Raw genomic sequence first — 15,776 nt, 5'->3', positions numbered from 1 at the left:
TCTAAGAACGACTGGGGGGTGGAGCTTGCATGCCTTGTGTCGATCAAATCGGCTGCGTTCCCTGGGGACTCGCCTTTGCTCAGCGCTTCCCAGCGGAGAGGTGACGGTGATTTCCCTTGCTGCGTTCCCTTTGCCGGGTTGCTGCGCTGTGGGAACCACCGCTTGAGGCTTCGTTTGGCTGCTGGGTGACTAAAATCCCTGATTTTGGCTGCTGATCCCTTCTTTTCGAGGCTGCTGGTCCCTTATTTTCAAATCTGTAAGTTGACAGCTATGGGTAGGCGCAATTCACGAGCTGGGGTGTGAATATGCAACATTCCCCACCCCGCCTTACAAGGGGGAGCACCGGATCGCAGCAATTTGAGGAGGGGACAGGCGGGAGGGGGAAGGAAAGAGAATAAGCACCTTAAAATTCCCCACTTCCCCCAGCAAAGCTTTCGAAAAACACCACACGCTGTGGGCGAAGGCCGCTTTTGAAATCCACATGTCCTTTTAATGCCAGATACACTGAACCCCCCCCCCCCAGATATTGTTTACAAAGGTAGCCGCGTTTTATCTCTTGCCGGCGGGAAGGGGAGTTTTGGGGGGGTAAAGACAAAACGCTATCCCGAATATTAATTCTCAAAATTTTCGGCAACTTGTGGCCCCAAATGCGCAAAATCCGAACTTGCAAGGTCTCCCCCCTGCCTTCACTCGTTATAAATCGCCTCTTGCCAAATCGAATTGACAGACGTGCACAGACACACAAATACACACAGGGTATTTGTTTGAAGGCGGGCGCCCCAGTTTTTCACGAAAGCCCGACAGTGACTGCCCCCCCCCGAACGGTGCGAAGCTCAACGGCGCTTTCTAACCGCGGGGCACACAAACTCAACATGGCGCGCTCCCTTAACAGAGGCAGACGAGAGAGATGGAGGGAAGAGGAAAAGACGAGAGAAAGGAGGCTTTTCACTGGGACGCTGGCTCAGAAGTCAGCCCATCGACGGCTCTACGCTACTCGCACTCGGCACTCCCGGAGGGATTCCGGGGTTTAAAAACCCCTATGGGATCCAGAAGCTTGTAGAGCCAAAGGCTCAGCCTGGCGTGGCTGCACTCCCGGCGCCCGCAACAACTGGGAGTCGAAAATCCAACAGGTCTCCCACATCCCTGACCCGAGAAGAGGTCTTCCCCACTCTCAGGAGGGGGACGCCTCTTCTACGAACGACGGCACCCTCCCAACCTCAACTGGGAATGGCGATTCGCCGAGCCTCCCTCTTAAGTTTCCGGGTTTTCCGGCTCCCGCCGTTCCTGACCGCTTTTGCAACAGCTGGAGGCGGCTGCCAGTTCCATCCCAGTTTGGGATTTAAGAGGCTTTCCCCCCGCCGCTCTCAGAACAGAATGCCTCTTCCAAACAAGTGATCTTGCAAGCGATGAATGCTTTTTTTTTTTTTTTTTTGCAAGAATGCGTTGCTAGACTGCATCTGCCACCCTTGTGCAGCGATTTGGGTAGGGAGGCATCGTTGTTTCTGGGCAAAAGCATCCCAGACACACTGGGGGGGGGGGAATAAATTTAAGAGCACCGGGTAATCGTGCCTCTGTGTTTGTTGCATTTTAAAATCACGGGCAGTAGCCTCTTCCCGCATGCTCACAAGTGCTGGTTTCGTCCCAGAGCAAAACAGACAGGGGGGAAAAGTGGGGGGGGGGGAGGAAAAACAAGAGCAGGCATCTGGCAAGTGCCCACCCCCCAAGGATTGAAACAACCTCATTCCTGTCTTTGGAAAAACAGGCCCCAAAATATACATGTTATATTTACTCTCCGGGCTCCAAGGAAGGAATAGAATTGGTCCAGAGGTTCCCCTGCACCCAAATAACATCCGATAACATTCACACTCAGATATTTAATAAAGGATCTTTTGAGGGTTCCCTCCCCCCAAACCTCTGAATATCTCTTCTTCTTTTTTTTGACACATTGCCCCACTCCCTCCCTGTCCCCCCCCACCCCGAGATGATGGCCCGAGGTCCCATGCAGGCCAGTTTAGTGGTTCTCCACCCCAAAGCACAGTCTCTTGTTCCGTGGGCCTGTTTCTTTTCTACCGTATCCTGGTGAAGAGGTTCAGGACCGACACAGACTCCTGAAAGGAAGGAGAAGGGATGGTTAGCGGGCACAGTGTGTTCCCTCTGCGGCTCTTTGCCAAGGGCAAAGACGAGACGGGTGCCAGCATTTCAGAATCACGAGGGATGGAATCTTACAGGTGGACCCTGGCTGTGCTACTGGAAACCCACAACCGGCTCACCCGCCTCCTCGCCCGTTTCTCCCTTACCTTGGTGGAGCGGGTTTTGCTGAAGACGTTCCAAAACCTCAGCGTCTCGTCCCCAGCACCCGTCACGATGGCCTCTCCGTCGGGTGACATCGCCTGCAGAAGGGAAGGGGAAGAAGAAGAGGAGTTTGGATTTGATATCCCGCTTTATCACTACCCGAAGGAGTCTCAAAGCGGCTCACATTCTCCTTTCCCTTCCTCCCCCACAAGGTGAGTGGGGCTGAGAGACATCAGAGAAGTGTGACTAGCCCAAGGTCACCCACCAGCTGCATGTGGAGGAGCGGGGAAGCAAACCCGGTTCACCAGATTACGAGACTACCGCTCTTAACCACTACACCACACTGGCTCTCAGTGTGAGATCAGAAGGTTGGCGGTTCGAATCCCCGCAATGACGGGGTGAGCTCCCGTTGCTTGGTCCCTGCTCCTGCCAACCTAGCAGTTCGAAAGCACGTCAAAGTGCAAGTAGATAAATAGGAACCACTCCAGCAGGAAGGTAAACGGCATTTCCGTGTGCTGCTCTGGTTCGCCAGAAGCGGCTTAGTCATGCTGGCCACATGACCCGGAAGCTGTACGCCGGCTCCCTCGGCCAATAAAGTGAGATGAGCGCCGCAACCCCAGAGTCGGCCACGACTGGACCTAATGGTCAGGGGTCCCTTTACCTTTTTAAGGAGTCTCAAAGCGGCTCACATTTTCCTTTCCCTTCCTCCCCCACAACAACCACTCTGTGAGGTGAGTGGGGCTGAGAGACTTCAGAGAAGTGTGACTAGCCCAAGGTCACCCAGCAGCTGCATGTGGAGGAGCGGGGAATCGAACCCGGTTCCCCAGATTACGAATCTACCGTTCTTAACCACTACACCACACTGGAGGGGGGTTGGACGGCCGTGGCTCAGTGGCAGAACATGTCGTGGAAATCAGGCTCTCCCCATTCAAGCCCATGAGGACTATCACCTTAACTTTAGATTTAGGGGAACGCGCCCCCCCCCCCCCGCCTGAAACCCGGGAGAGCCATTGCCAGCCAGGGTAGACGATACGGGGACACGTGGGCACAATGCTTTGATTCTGCATAAAGCTTTTTTACAGGGACGCATACCCCTGAACATTTTGTGACTCTAAGTTTGGCCTCATTGAGGGAAGGTATTTCAATAGGAACAGGAAAATGAGAGTACCCCTCAACATATTTAAAAGAAAAAAAGCACTATATACGTATTATATTTTCTGTATTGCAATTTAGAATACGCATTTAAACTTCCTTAAAATATCAGTGACTTCCCTTCTTCTCTTTCCATGGTTCATTTTGCATATCATAAATCCCTGCATATTCCATTACAGTGGTACCTCTGGTTACGTACTTAATTCGTTCCGGAGGTCCGTTCTGAACCTGAAACTGTTCTTAACCTGAAGCACCACTTTAGCTCATGGGGCCTGCTGCTGCCGCCGCCACACGATTTCTGTTCTCATCCTGAAGCAAAGTTCTTAACCTGAAGCACTATTTTTGGGTTAGCGGAGTCTGTAACCTGAAGCGTATGTAACCCGAGGTACCATTGTATTACATGCCTCAAAACTTATTGACACTGTTGAATTTATCTTAATGCTACTGGCGTTTTCAGCTGTACACATGCCCCCCCCCCCAATATAATCAATAAACATTTTCCAATCTTCTTTAAACGTATGTTCTCCTTGTTCTCTTATTCTGTATGTTAAGCCTGCAAGCTGCGCATATTCTGCCAGCCAGCTTAAGTTGCCATTCATCTTTAGCTGGGACCTCGCTCGTTTTCCATTTTGGGGCTAAGAAAACACAGGCCGCAGTTGTTGCACACATAAACAACCTTTTTGACACCTGGGAATTTGCTCTGAAATCCGATCAGGCCGCTTCCTGGATCCCTGACAGGGAATGTTTCTGGGAAGGAGAGAGGTTGCTGCAAAGGATGGACACCCCCTCCCCCCCAAAAAAGCTACCCACTCAGCCTCAGATTTTGGAGCTGCTTTTGCATTCAAAATACCCCAGACCGAAGGAAAAAGAAAGCCAACGAACAACAACAACAATGCACGCATAGGCAACAGGCCAGAAAGGCTCCCACAGAGAGGGGTTTATTTTTGGAGGGGGGGGGACGGTTACTCACCAGGTAGAGGACTCTGTAAGAATGCCCGGTTAGCTTTGCAACTTGAGTCAAGGACGGGTATTTCCAGACGAGGATTTGGTTCTGAGAGTATCCGTGAGTGCTCACCTAGAGAGAGAAAGAGAGAAAGAGAGAAATAAAGAGAGAGAGAGGGGGGGGGGATGGATGAGTATGTGGACTTAAAAATAGAAAACGTAATGCTGGTGGATCAACAACTCCTTGAAAGATTCCATGAACGGTGTCTCTGAAAAATTGTACACATCACTTGGGAAGACAGGCGAGCTAATGCCAGTGTCTTGGAAGAAGCAAAGATCGCCCGTGTCGAAGCGATGATTCTTCAACATCAACTTCGTTGGACCGGTCATGTTGTGCGGATGCCTGATGATCGTCTTCCAAAGCAACTGCAGTGGTACCTCGGGTTAAGTACTTAATTCGTTCCAGAGGTCCGTTCTTAACCTGAAACTGTTCTTAACCTGAAGCACCACTTTAGCTAATGGGGCCTCCTGCTGCCGCCGTACCACTGGAGCACGATTTCTGTTCTTATCCTGAAGCGAAGTTCTTAACCTGAATCACTATTTCTGGGTTAGCGGAGTCTGTAACCTGAAGTGTATGTAACCTGAAGCGTATGTAACCTGAGGTACCACTGTACTCTATTCCGATCTTAAGAATGGAAAGCGTAATGCTGGTGGGTCAACAAAAGAGGTTCAAAGACTCTCTCAAGGCAAAACTTTAAAAATACAGTATGAACACTGACAACTGGGAAACACTGGCCTGCGAGCGCTCCAGTTGCAGAACAGCCTTGACCAAAGGTGTCATGATGAAAGGATGAAAGGGAGAAACGTGCTAAGAGGAAGGCACGCTTGGCAAACCCTCACCGGGATCAACTCTCGCCCGGAAACCTCTGTCCCCACTGTGGAAGGACGTGTGGATCCAGAATTGGCCTCCGCAGTCACTTACGGACTCACTGATAAACCCTGCTTTGAAAGACAATCTTACTTGGCTACGAGGGATCTCCAAAGAAGAAAAGAAGATACAGAGAGACAGAGAGAGGAGTGTCACCAGGCAAACATCATGATGTCGGAAAGCAAAGAGGAGGAACAAGCTGTATCGGCCTCAGGACCCGGCGAGGAAGCAGAGGCAGTTTTACCCCTGGGCATCCCTAAAGCAGCCTGCCAAATAAACCCACGCAAGTTACTGGGGGGATGCAGGTTGTGCTGGGGTCTAAACCACAGAGCCTAGGGCTTGCCGATCAGAAGGTTGGCGGTTCGAATCCCTGCGATGGGGTGAGCTCCTGTTGCTCGGTCCCTGCTCCTGCCAACCTAGTAATTCGAAAGCACACCAGCGCAAGTAGATAAATAGGTCCCGCTCCGGCGGGAAGGTAAACGGCGTTTCCGTGCGCTGCTCTGGTTCGCCAGAAGCGGCTTAGTCCTGCTGGCCACATGACCCGGAAGCTGTACACCGGCTCCCTTGCGCAATAAAGCGAGATGAGTGCCGCAACCCCAGAGTCGGTCACAACTGGACCTAATGGTCAGGGGTCCCTTTACCTTTTAAGTTACTAGGAAAATAAAGTACCAGCCCTCCAGGGGACGGGCGGGCGAAGGATAGGGGGAAGCAGACAGGGGACGAGGACTCCCTTACCAGCTCGTTGGCGTGCTTGGACCAGGCGAGGTTGCAGACTTGCGACCCGGTGTCAATGCACTGCAGAGGCTGTCCGGTCAGCGTGTTCCAGAAACGTATACAGCGGTCCGCCGTCCCGCCACCGGAAGCCAGCAGCCCGTGCTGGTGGGGGGACCAGGCGATCGCCTTGACGGCCGCCAGGTGCTCTGTATACTGCTGGACTGGGCTGAGGCTGGAGTGGTTCCACACGAGGAGCTGCGATGGAAGGAGAGGGATCCGTCACCAGCAGCCCCGTTTTTCGGGTAGGGGCGCCAGAGCTAAGGAGTTTTGTCTGAGACCCTCCCCTGCCTGCAGACTGTCTGGCCAGAGTGGTGCATGCTCTGGTTATCTTCCGCTTGGACTACTGACATGCGCTCTCCGTGGGGCTGCCTTTGAAGGTGACCCGGAAACTACAACTAATCCAGAATGCGGCAGCCAGACTGGGGACTGGGAGCGGCTGCCGAGACCACATAACACCGGTCTTGAAAGACCTACATTGGCTCCCAGGACGTTTCCGAGCACAATTCAAAGTGTTGGTGCTGACCTTGAAAGCCCTAAATGGCCCAGTATCCCTGAAGGAGCCTCTACACCCCCATAGTCCATCCTGGACACTGAGGTCCAGCTCCGAAGGCCTTCTGGGGGTTCCCTCACTGCGAGAAGTGAGGTTACGGGGAACCGGGCAGAGGGCCTTCTCAGTGGTGGTACCTGCCCTGTGGAACGCCCTCCCACCAGATATCAAAGAGAAAAACAACTACCAGGCTTTTAGAAGACATCTGAAGGCAGCCCTGTTTAGGGAAGCTTCTAATGTTTAATAGACTATTGTATTTTAATATTCTGTTGGAAGCCGCCCAGAGTGGCTGGGGAAACCCAGCCAGATGGGCGGGGTATAAAGAATAAATTATTGTTGTTGTTGTTATCAATTACCCTTGCTGGTGCCTTTCCCAGGAAAATCAGAGGTTCACTACGTCAGGTTCCTATTGGAAGACCGGACAAACGCTAGAACATTGGCATTGGCGAAGTTTTTATCAGTGGTTGCAAGAACCAACGATCCCTGTGTTTAAGTCTGAACAAAATGCTTGTTTAACCTGGAGGTAGGCTGCCTGAATAGTGTATTGCTTTGTAATGATTTGTTGGGTCTCTGGACCGTAATAAAGATTGATTATTATTGTTACTCTGCTAAATATACATTGGGATCTGCTCTGGATCGATACTGAGTAGAATTCCACAGCAACTGTACCTCGTACCTACGGGACCGCCTCTCCCGGTATGCCCCACGGAGGACCTTAAGGTCCATAAATAGCAACACCCTAGAGGTCCCTGGCCCTAAGGAAGTTAGATTAGCCTCAACCAGAGCCAGGGCCTTTTCAACACTGGCTCCGGCCTGGTGGAACACTCTGCCTCATGAGACCAGGGCCCTGCAGGATCTGATCTCTTTCCGCAGGGCCTGTAAGACAGAGTTGTTCCACCTGGCCTTTGGCTTAGAATCAGTTTGATTCCCTCCCCCTCTTTCTTTTCCCTTTCTCCTCCTGTGAAGAGATTGCACCCTAATTGTTTTAATGTTGTATCTTAATCTTTTAAATTGCATTATAATCAACTTGTTTTTATTATTGGTTGTTAGCCGCCCTGAGCCCGGTCTTGGCTGGGGAGGCGGGTTATAAATAAAAATTTACTATTATTATTATTATTATTATTATTATTATTATTATTATCATCATCATCCAAAAATTTTATTAGTTTTCACAATATTATAAACAAACAAACAAACAAACAAGACAAACTAACATAAATCATAGCCTTGTTGAAAATCACAGTTATTAACTTTGTTGAGTGACTTCCTCGCTTCCCCTTGGTTGAATTTCATTGCATGTCCTTTTAACGGTTTTCCAAATCCCAATTTTTATGAAATATAACTTAAAACATTAACATCCTTAGATCTTCACCTTATGGAATTAAACATATTAATTCATCACTTAACATAAATAAAATCCTATGCCCATTAGGTATCTGCAAGCTATTTGCAGTTAGTTTAACTTAACAAATTTAACTAAATAATCATTAAATTTATTCCACTCTTCCTGATACTCCTCCTCCTTCTGGTCGCGGACTCTTCCGGTTAGGTCGGCTAGCTCCGAAAATTCCATCATCTTATTCTTATTACTATTATTCAATCAATCAATCTTTTTATTCGACCGTCAGTCAGAGAAAGGAATACAAATGCATTTGTCAATACACAGTTAAAACATCCAAGAAGATTTTAGAGCCTAGCCAACACTAAAAAGGGCTAAACAGATAGCCCCATGTCAATACCATCAATTATGGTCTTGCGACGCTTAAAGGCTAAAAAAAGGAATTTGGCTACCAAGAAAGGTATAGCTCTAGTGACATTATTCAGCAAGTATAAAACCTGGTTTTCTCCGGTTAGGAAACCAAGTTGACATAGGAGTGGGTCTATGAAGTTTTGTCTAAGCTCTGCATAAGAAGGGCAAGTCAAGAGAATGTGTTCGGTGGACTCAACCACACCGATAGCACAATGGCAGGTTCTCTGAGCGTATGGTACTCCCCTGTACCTTCCCCACAATATCGCAGAGTCAAGGACATTTAATCTAGCCGCTGTAAGAAGTCTGCGGTATTCCACATAGTGGACTTCTGCAAGGTAGGGGGCTGGTATGGTCCGATAAATCTGGTCCCCTAGGAACATCCCAGGTTTTACCTGGGCTATGTCCTCTTGTCTGGCAATATCACTCAGTCATTACTATTATTATTACCTTGTTGTCGTTCCCACCGGACGCGAGGAGCTGGTGGTCCGTTGACCACTTCAGCCCGCAGACCTCCTGCCTGTGGCCTTGGAGGCGACGCTCCGACTGAAGGGGGGGCGTCCGGATATCTCTCTGCAGGATCATCCGGTCCCGGCTGCCGGAAGAGAGTTGGTCCGCGTTCCACGCCAGGGCACCTGGAGCATTGAGAATAATAATAAATAATAATAATAATAATAATAATAATAATAATAATAATAATAATTTTTATTTATATCCCGCCCTCCCCAGCCGAAGCCAGGCTCAGGGCGGCTAACAACAATAAGATAGTACAACATTCTAAAAGAATTTCATTATAAAATTACAGTGGTACCTCGCAAGACGAATGCCTCGCAAGACGAAAGAGTTTTTCGTTTTTTGAGTTGCTTCGCAAGACAGATTTCCCTATGGGCTTGCTTCGCAAGACGGAAACGTCTTGCGAGTTTGTTTCCTTTGTCTTGCAAGTTTGTTTCCTTTTTCTTAAAACCGTGCATTCACTTCGAGGAGCAACTCATCGCACGCGGTGTGGTAGCCTTTTTTGAGGTTTTTGAAGACTTTGGTGATTTTTGAAGCTTTTCCAAAGTCCGTGCTTCGCAAGACGAAAAATTCGCGGAACGAATTAATTTCGTCTTGCGAGGCACCACTGTAATTCAAATCTAATTGATGGCAACCTTTGGGCTAAAGTTCTGTGAATATTGCCAAAGGAGGGAGTCAGGCTGTGCCCTGGCCAAAGGCCTGGTGGAACAGCTCTGTCTTGCAGGCCCTGCGGAAAGATGTCAAATCCCACAGGGCCCTAGTCTCCTTTGACAGAGCCTTCCATCAGATCGGGGCGACAGCCGAAAAAGCCCTGGCTCTGGTTGAGGCCAGCCTAACCTCTCTGCGGCCTGGGACCTTCAGGATGTTTTTGTTTGAAGACCGTAAGTTCCTCTGTGGGACATACCAGGAGAGGCGGTCCCGTAGGTACGAGGGTCCTAGGTCGTATAGGGCTTTAAAGGTTAAAAGCAGCACCTTAAACCTGATCCTGTACCCCACTGGGAGCCAGTGCAGCTGGTATAGCACCGGGTGAATGTGATCTCGCAGCGAGGACACCGTAAGGAGTCTCGCTGCGGCATTCTGCACCCGCTGGAGTTTCTGGGGAGGCGCGGGGAGGAAGGAATGCAGACAGACACAGGGAAACTGAACAGCCTGGCACCATCAGTGAGCGCCCATGTGCCCCTGCTTGTTAGAAACACCACCCACCACTTGCTGAGCCTCCCTTGCTTCTATTGGCTGAGCTGCTGTGAGGTCACAGCATGCCCACAAACACTCCGACCCACCCAGAGTTAAGCCACCAGCAGCAGAACCACCAGTGAAACGGATATCACTCTTAGACCCTCCAACACACAGACCTTGTTGCTGTTGTTGAGGCTGCCCAGAACAGGGCCTTCTCGGTGGTAGTTCTGTGTGTATTGTATGTTCTCCCTAGTGACATGTGGCTGTCTCCCCACTGAAGAAGCGTCTCCACCCCCATCGTCCAGCCCGGACGCTACGATCCGGCACCGAGGGCCTTCTGGCGGTTCCCTCCCCGAGAGAAGCAAAGCTACAGGGAACCCGGCAGATGGCCTTCTCGGTGGTGGCTCCCGCCCTGCCATCAGATGTCAAGATGAGTCGCTATAGAACCTTTAGAAGAACACCAGAAGGCAGTCATATATAAGGAAGCTTTCCAATGTTTAATTATGTTTTTATAGATGTTGGAAGCCGCCTAGAGTGGCTGGGGCTTGCCAGTCAGATGGGTAGGATACGAATACAGTGGTACCTTGGTTCTCAAACTTAATCAGTCCCGGAAGTCTGTTCCAAAACCAAAGCGTTCCAAAACCAAGGCGCCCTTTCCCATAGAAAGCAATGCAAAACGGATTGATCCGTTCCAGACTTTTGAAAACAACCCCTAAAACAGCCATTGAAGATGGATTTTACTATCTAACGAGACCGTTGATCCATGAAATGAAAGCAATAAACAGTGTACTGCAGTCACACAATCCATCAGTAGCTGAACTGGGTTCCACACAGTCACCAAAACAAAACATAAAGAACCGCAGAAACGCAAAATAAATAGCAAAGACAGACAGACCTTAGCGTAACACTCAAATCGGAAGCGGAACACTAAAAATGGAGCACGTTCGGCTTCCGAAAATAGTTCGCAAACTGGAACACTTAACTTCCGGGTTTGCAGTGTTTGGGTTCCAGGTTGTTTGAGTCCCAAGGCATTTGAGAACCAAGGTACCACTGCAATAAATTACTATTAATATTCTTATTTCTGCAGGGCTTCGCACGGGGCTTTTAGGAAATCAGCGTTCTGTTTCCGCGTTCTGCTTGACCCACTTTCGATATACGATACAACATATGATATCTTTATTGTCATTGTCCCATGCAGAACAATGAAATTGAAAAACTACATAAAACTAAACTACTACGAAACTACATAAAACATTCAAAAACCCCTAAAAACTCTGAAACCCCATTTTAAAATACACTATACTATAGAGACCCCTTATGCTGCGTTTAGAACCAGAATTGCTTTTGCGTAGAAACTTTCTCAGGCGGCTAGTCCTGGCCTTCATAACCCTATACCTTCTTCCAGAAGGCAGAAGCTGAAAGAGATCATTTCCGGGGTCTGCGCTATCTCTGCCGCTTTCTTATGGCACCTGGAAGCATAGATTTGGCCCAAGGTGGGAAGAGCGCACCCAATTATTCTCTCTGCAGTCTTTACAACCCTGGATAGCATTGTTTTTTCCCTGGCCGTGCAGCTCCCAAACCACACACACACAGACCATAAGTTAATACGCTCTCCACAGTGCAATGGTAAAATGCCATCAACAGGTCCTTTGAGATATTGTTTTTCCGGAGGTTTTCCTTACCTACTCTGGCTGTGTGCCCTTCCAGCATGGAGAGCTTTTTGCCGGCTCCAGCATCCCAGATCTGTACAAAGCCCTTGTGGGTCCCGACCGCCACCAAGTTGCCCTAATTGGGGAGAAGGGTTGCATCATCATCATCAATCTTTATTAAGGCCCAGAGACCCAACAAATCATTACAAAGCAATACACAATTCAGACAGCCTACCTCCAGGTTAAACAAGCATTTTGTTCAGAATATAGGGCTCATTGGTTCTTGCAACCACCGATAAAAACTTGGCCACTGCTAATGTTCTAGCATTTGTCCGGTCTTCCAATAGGAACCTGACATAGTGAGACTCTGATTTTCCCGGGAAAGCTACCAGCAAGGGTAGTATCAGTTCAGCCCTGGCTTGCTCGTATTTTGCACAATGCAGCTGTCAGAGCTGCCTCTAGGTCCCAGCTCACAGAGGACCAACGCTAGGCTGTCGTAATGTACAAAAGTCTTTACTGAAGTTCAATTTCCATTTCAAAGCCGCAGCGCGCAGCCCTACGTCTTAAACCCTAGATCGGCGAAGTCCCGTCTGAGTCTCCTCCCCTCTGACACCAGTTTAAGATCCTAGCCCTGCTCCACCTTTTCCGCTGCTCTCTCCTCCTCTGGGTCCTCCTGCCCGCTGGGGCATTGCCCTTTCTGGACTCTTCCGACGCTGAGTCGGCTGACTCCTCCCCCTGTCTCCGGCGGGCTTTAGGACCCGGTTCCCAATCCTCATTCTCTGCTGTCCCGCGCTCCTGTACATTTGAACTTGCCTCTCGCGCCAACCCAGTGACCTTTCTCCTAACCGTTACACTACTTCGGTCACTGCTTCCCTCTTCCGGGATACTGGCCGGATCTGACCTCCCCTCCGTTGTCCGACTTTCTGATGGAGGCGTGGTCAGCCCTGCCTCGTCTTCTCTCCCTGGTGGGGAATGCACTGGCCCCGATACTTGGGACTCTTCCCCCCCACTCTGCTCTGGTGGGGAAGCTGGTCCTGATTTCCAACTACTGCTCTGGGAGTCCCTGCTGCCCCCTTGCTCCTGGGGCGTTCCCCTTGGGAACCCCCTACCCCTGGCCACTGGCGCCCCCTTCTGTGAATCTTCCGATTCGCTGGAGAGGCTCATGGAATCCCTTGGTCCACTGTCCTCTTCTCCTACGCTCCCCTCGGATTCTTCCCCTTCGCTCTCCATCTCCTCTCTTCCCTGTGCCTCTGCTCCTGAGCCCCTGACAGCAGCAAAATATGTTTTATGGAAATTGATGTCTTGAGCACACGAGCAAAGTCTGTCCTGGCAGGGAAGTCCTCTCAACGCTGCAGAAGGAAAGACGTTTAGTCTGGCTTTGGTGAAAAGCCTTCGTTAGTTTGGTATTGTCAGGTTTTTAATGTAAGATGTTAACTTAAAGACAGGCCCATATTGTACCCCTACTGCCAGTGGACTACAGACTGCGTGTGATCGAGATCGCAAGTCACTGTGTGCATTATCCCATAATCTTTGCTTTAACGTCTTTAGGGCGCCTTCATAACCCAGGTAGTACAGTTGGGGGGGGGGACAGATCAATAGAGGTGACTTTTTTAGCCATGGTTTTCTGCCATTTGCTGTCAAGTGTTGGTACAAACCCTTCCCTAGATCAAACCGACCCCTCTCACTCTCCAGGCTTCAGGAGAGCCGCAGCGCCAGTCCCACAAGGTCGGGGGACAGCGGGGAGGCGGAACGGCGCCATCCCGCTGTCTCCCGATGTGGTTTGGAGGCTGACGGCGGGGAGACGCGTGCTTCTCCCGGCCACCAGCCCCGCAAGCTCCGGGGACAGCGGGGAGGTGCAGCGCGTCCTCCCGCTGTCCCCGGACCTGATCTGCAGGCGGGCGGCGGGGAGAAGAGCGCTTCTCCCCACTGCCGGCCCCACAAGCGCCTGGGGGGGAAATAAATTTTTTTTCTTTATTTCCCCCCCAAAAAACTTGGTGCGTCCTATGGGGCGAAAAATGTTTTAGGGCAACCCACCATGCTTTAGTTGAAATTGGGCATTCACCAGCTTCTAACAGAAGTATGGAGCTGGGGACACAGTTGGGTACCTGCAGCAGAGATCGTAGAAATTTTGCCTGAAAGCCATCTAGCTTTGGCAGGTCCCCATTATGCCAGAGAAGGGATGCAAAGGGTGAGAACGTCTGAGAGCCAGGTGGAAAAGCTTGGAGGGCCTCATTCAGGCCTGGGACAAAGGGTCCCCCCCCCCCCTCACAGCCTCGCCATCACAGCCCTGCCTGCCATTCACAACCGCTGAGCTTCGGCGGAAACCCGACGGCGTACTCACCCGCTCAGACCATCCGACGGAGGTGACGGAATCACCTTCCACAGAGAGGTCGCACAGCCGGGTCACCTTGGGAGAAAGAGGAGAGGGGAGACGGGGAAGAAAGATTGAGAAAAAAGGAGAGGGCACTGGGAGGGAAAGCAGGAGAGGCCGTTGATGTCGTAGGCCTCCCACAAGCAGCCTCGTCCCCAGCAAGGAAGCATAAGACCGTAATAATAATAACAGTAAGAGTTTCATTCTACATAAGAGCCTGACTGCTGGATCAGTGCAACGGCCCACCAACTGCTAAAGGTAAAGGTAAAGGGACCCCTGACCATTAGGTCCAGTCGTGGATGACTCTGGGGTTGCGGCGCTCGTCTCGCTTTATTGGCCGAGGGAGCCGGCGTACAGCTTCCGGGTCATGTGGCCAGCAGGACTAAGCCGCTTCTGACGAACCAGAGCAGCACACAGAAACGCCGTTTGCCTTCCAGCCGGAGCGGTACCTATTTATCTACTTGCACTTTGACGTGCTTTCAAACTACTAGGTGGGCAGGAGCAGAGACCGAGCAACGGGAACTCACCCCATCATCGCAGGGATTTGAACCGCCGACCTTCCGATCGGCAAGTCCTAGGCTCTGTGGTTTAACCCACAGCGCCACCCGCGTCTCCACCAACTGTTATAAATGCCTTTTTTCTTTATTTTGGAAAATTAAAAAGGGGAAGAACACTTTTGTGCCTAAGCAGGTTTGATTAAAATATATATACAGTGGAACCTCAGTTTTTGAGAGTCTCAGAAGCCGAATGTTTCTGTTTTCGAATGCTGGAAACCCAAAATTGCTTCTGTTTTCGAACGTGCCTTAGAAGTCAAACAACTCCCAAGGCGCATTTCTCGATTTCTCCAATGGAATCTTCTGGCCACCCACTGCACCTCGGCTGTCGGACGTTTCGGAAGTCGAACGGTCTTCCGGAACGGATTGCGTTTGACGACCGAGATTCCACTGTGTGTGTGTGTATATATATATATATATATATATGTGTGTGTGTGTGTGCGTGTGTGTGTGTGTGTGTGTGTATACGCGCACACAGTTCATCTGCTATTGGGAAGAACCCTCAAGTTTTAGGCAGGAGTTGCTATTTGGGGACACACTCCCTCTACAAAGCCTCTGGAGCAGGGACTCAGGCAGAGAAGCAACAGGCAGACTCAGCGGAGGGATGGAACATTTTGCCGGGCCTCCCGTTAAGAGGCCAATTCAAAAGAGGCAAGAGGAAGGCAAAGGTGAAGGTTATCCAACACCATCTCTCTGGAAAGGGTGAGTTTTCTTCCAATAGCTGTTTTTTTTGTTTTGTTTTGTTTCGTAAGCAGTGCCGGATTAACGTACAGGCTAAACATGCTCTAGCCTAGGGCGCCACTCTCTTTGGGGCCCCCAAAAAATTAAAGGAACAAAACAACTGGATGGACATTTCCAAAATATAAGATAAGAAATAAAATAAAACTTACATACAGCAACAGTGTTTTGTGTTGTGTAGGCTCCTATGATATAAGTCATGGGCCCCGCCAGCTCCCTAAAATATCACTGCTTTTTTCATTTCTGTACAGTGGTACCTCAGGTTAAGAACTTAATTTGTTCTGGAGGTCCGTTCTTAACCTGAAGCACCACTTTAGCTAATGGGGCCTCCTGCTGCCGCTGCGCCGCCACTGCACGATTTCTGTTCTCATCCTGAAGCAAAGTTCTTAACCC

At 50.1% G+C, this 15,776-nt stretch overlaps 1 protein-coding gene across 1 annotated transcript in view; it reads right to left on the bottom strand.

The window, feature by feature from the left end:
* Positions 1 to 465: 465 nt before the first annotated feature.
* The window catches only part of FZR1 (fizzy and cell division cycle 20 related 1), a 28,189-nt gene continuing 12,878 nt past the window's right edge, over positions 466 to 15,776 (bottom strand). The window contains exons 8-14 of the mRNA XM_079960746.1: positions 14,062 to 14,127; positions 11,754 to 11,856; positions 8,833 to 9,017; positions 6,050 to 6,283; positions 4,415 to 4,519; positions 2,298 to 2,390; positions 466 to 2,108 (exon numbers count right to left, since the gene is read on the bottom strand). Coding sequence (XP_079816872.1) covers positions 2,067 to 2,108; positions 2,298 to 2,390; positions 4,415 to 4,519; positions 6,050 to 6,283; positions 8,833 to 9,017; positions 11,754 to 11,856; positions 14,062 to 14,127 — 828 coding nt within the window. The 3' untranslated portion in view covers positions 466 to 2,066. The remainder of the gene's footprint in view (positions 2,109 to 2,297; positions 2,391 to 4,414; positions 4,520 to 6,049; positions 6,284 to 8,832; positions 9,018 to 11,753; positions 11,857 to 14,061; positions 14,128 to 15,776) is intronic.

The sequence above is a fragment of the Podarcis cretensis genome (genome assembly GCF_951804945.1).
Source record: "Podarcis cretensis genome assembly, chromosome: 18".
NCBI lineage: Eukaryota > Metazoa > Chordata > Lepidosauria > Squamata > Lacertidae > Podarcis > Podarcis cretensis.
Note: the sequence above shows the minus strand (reverse complement) of the source record. Positions and strands in the feature narration are given on the sequence as shown.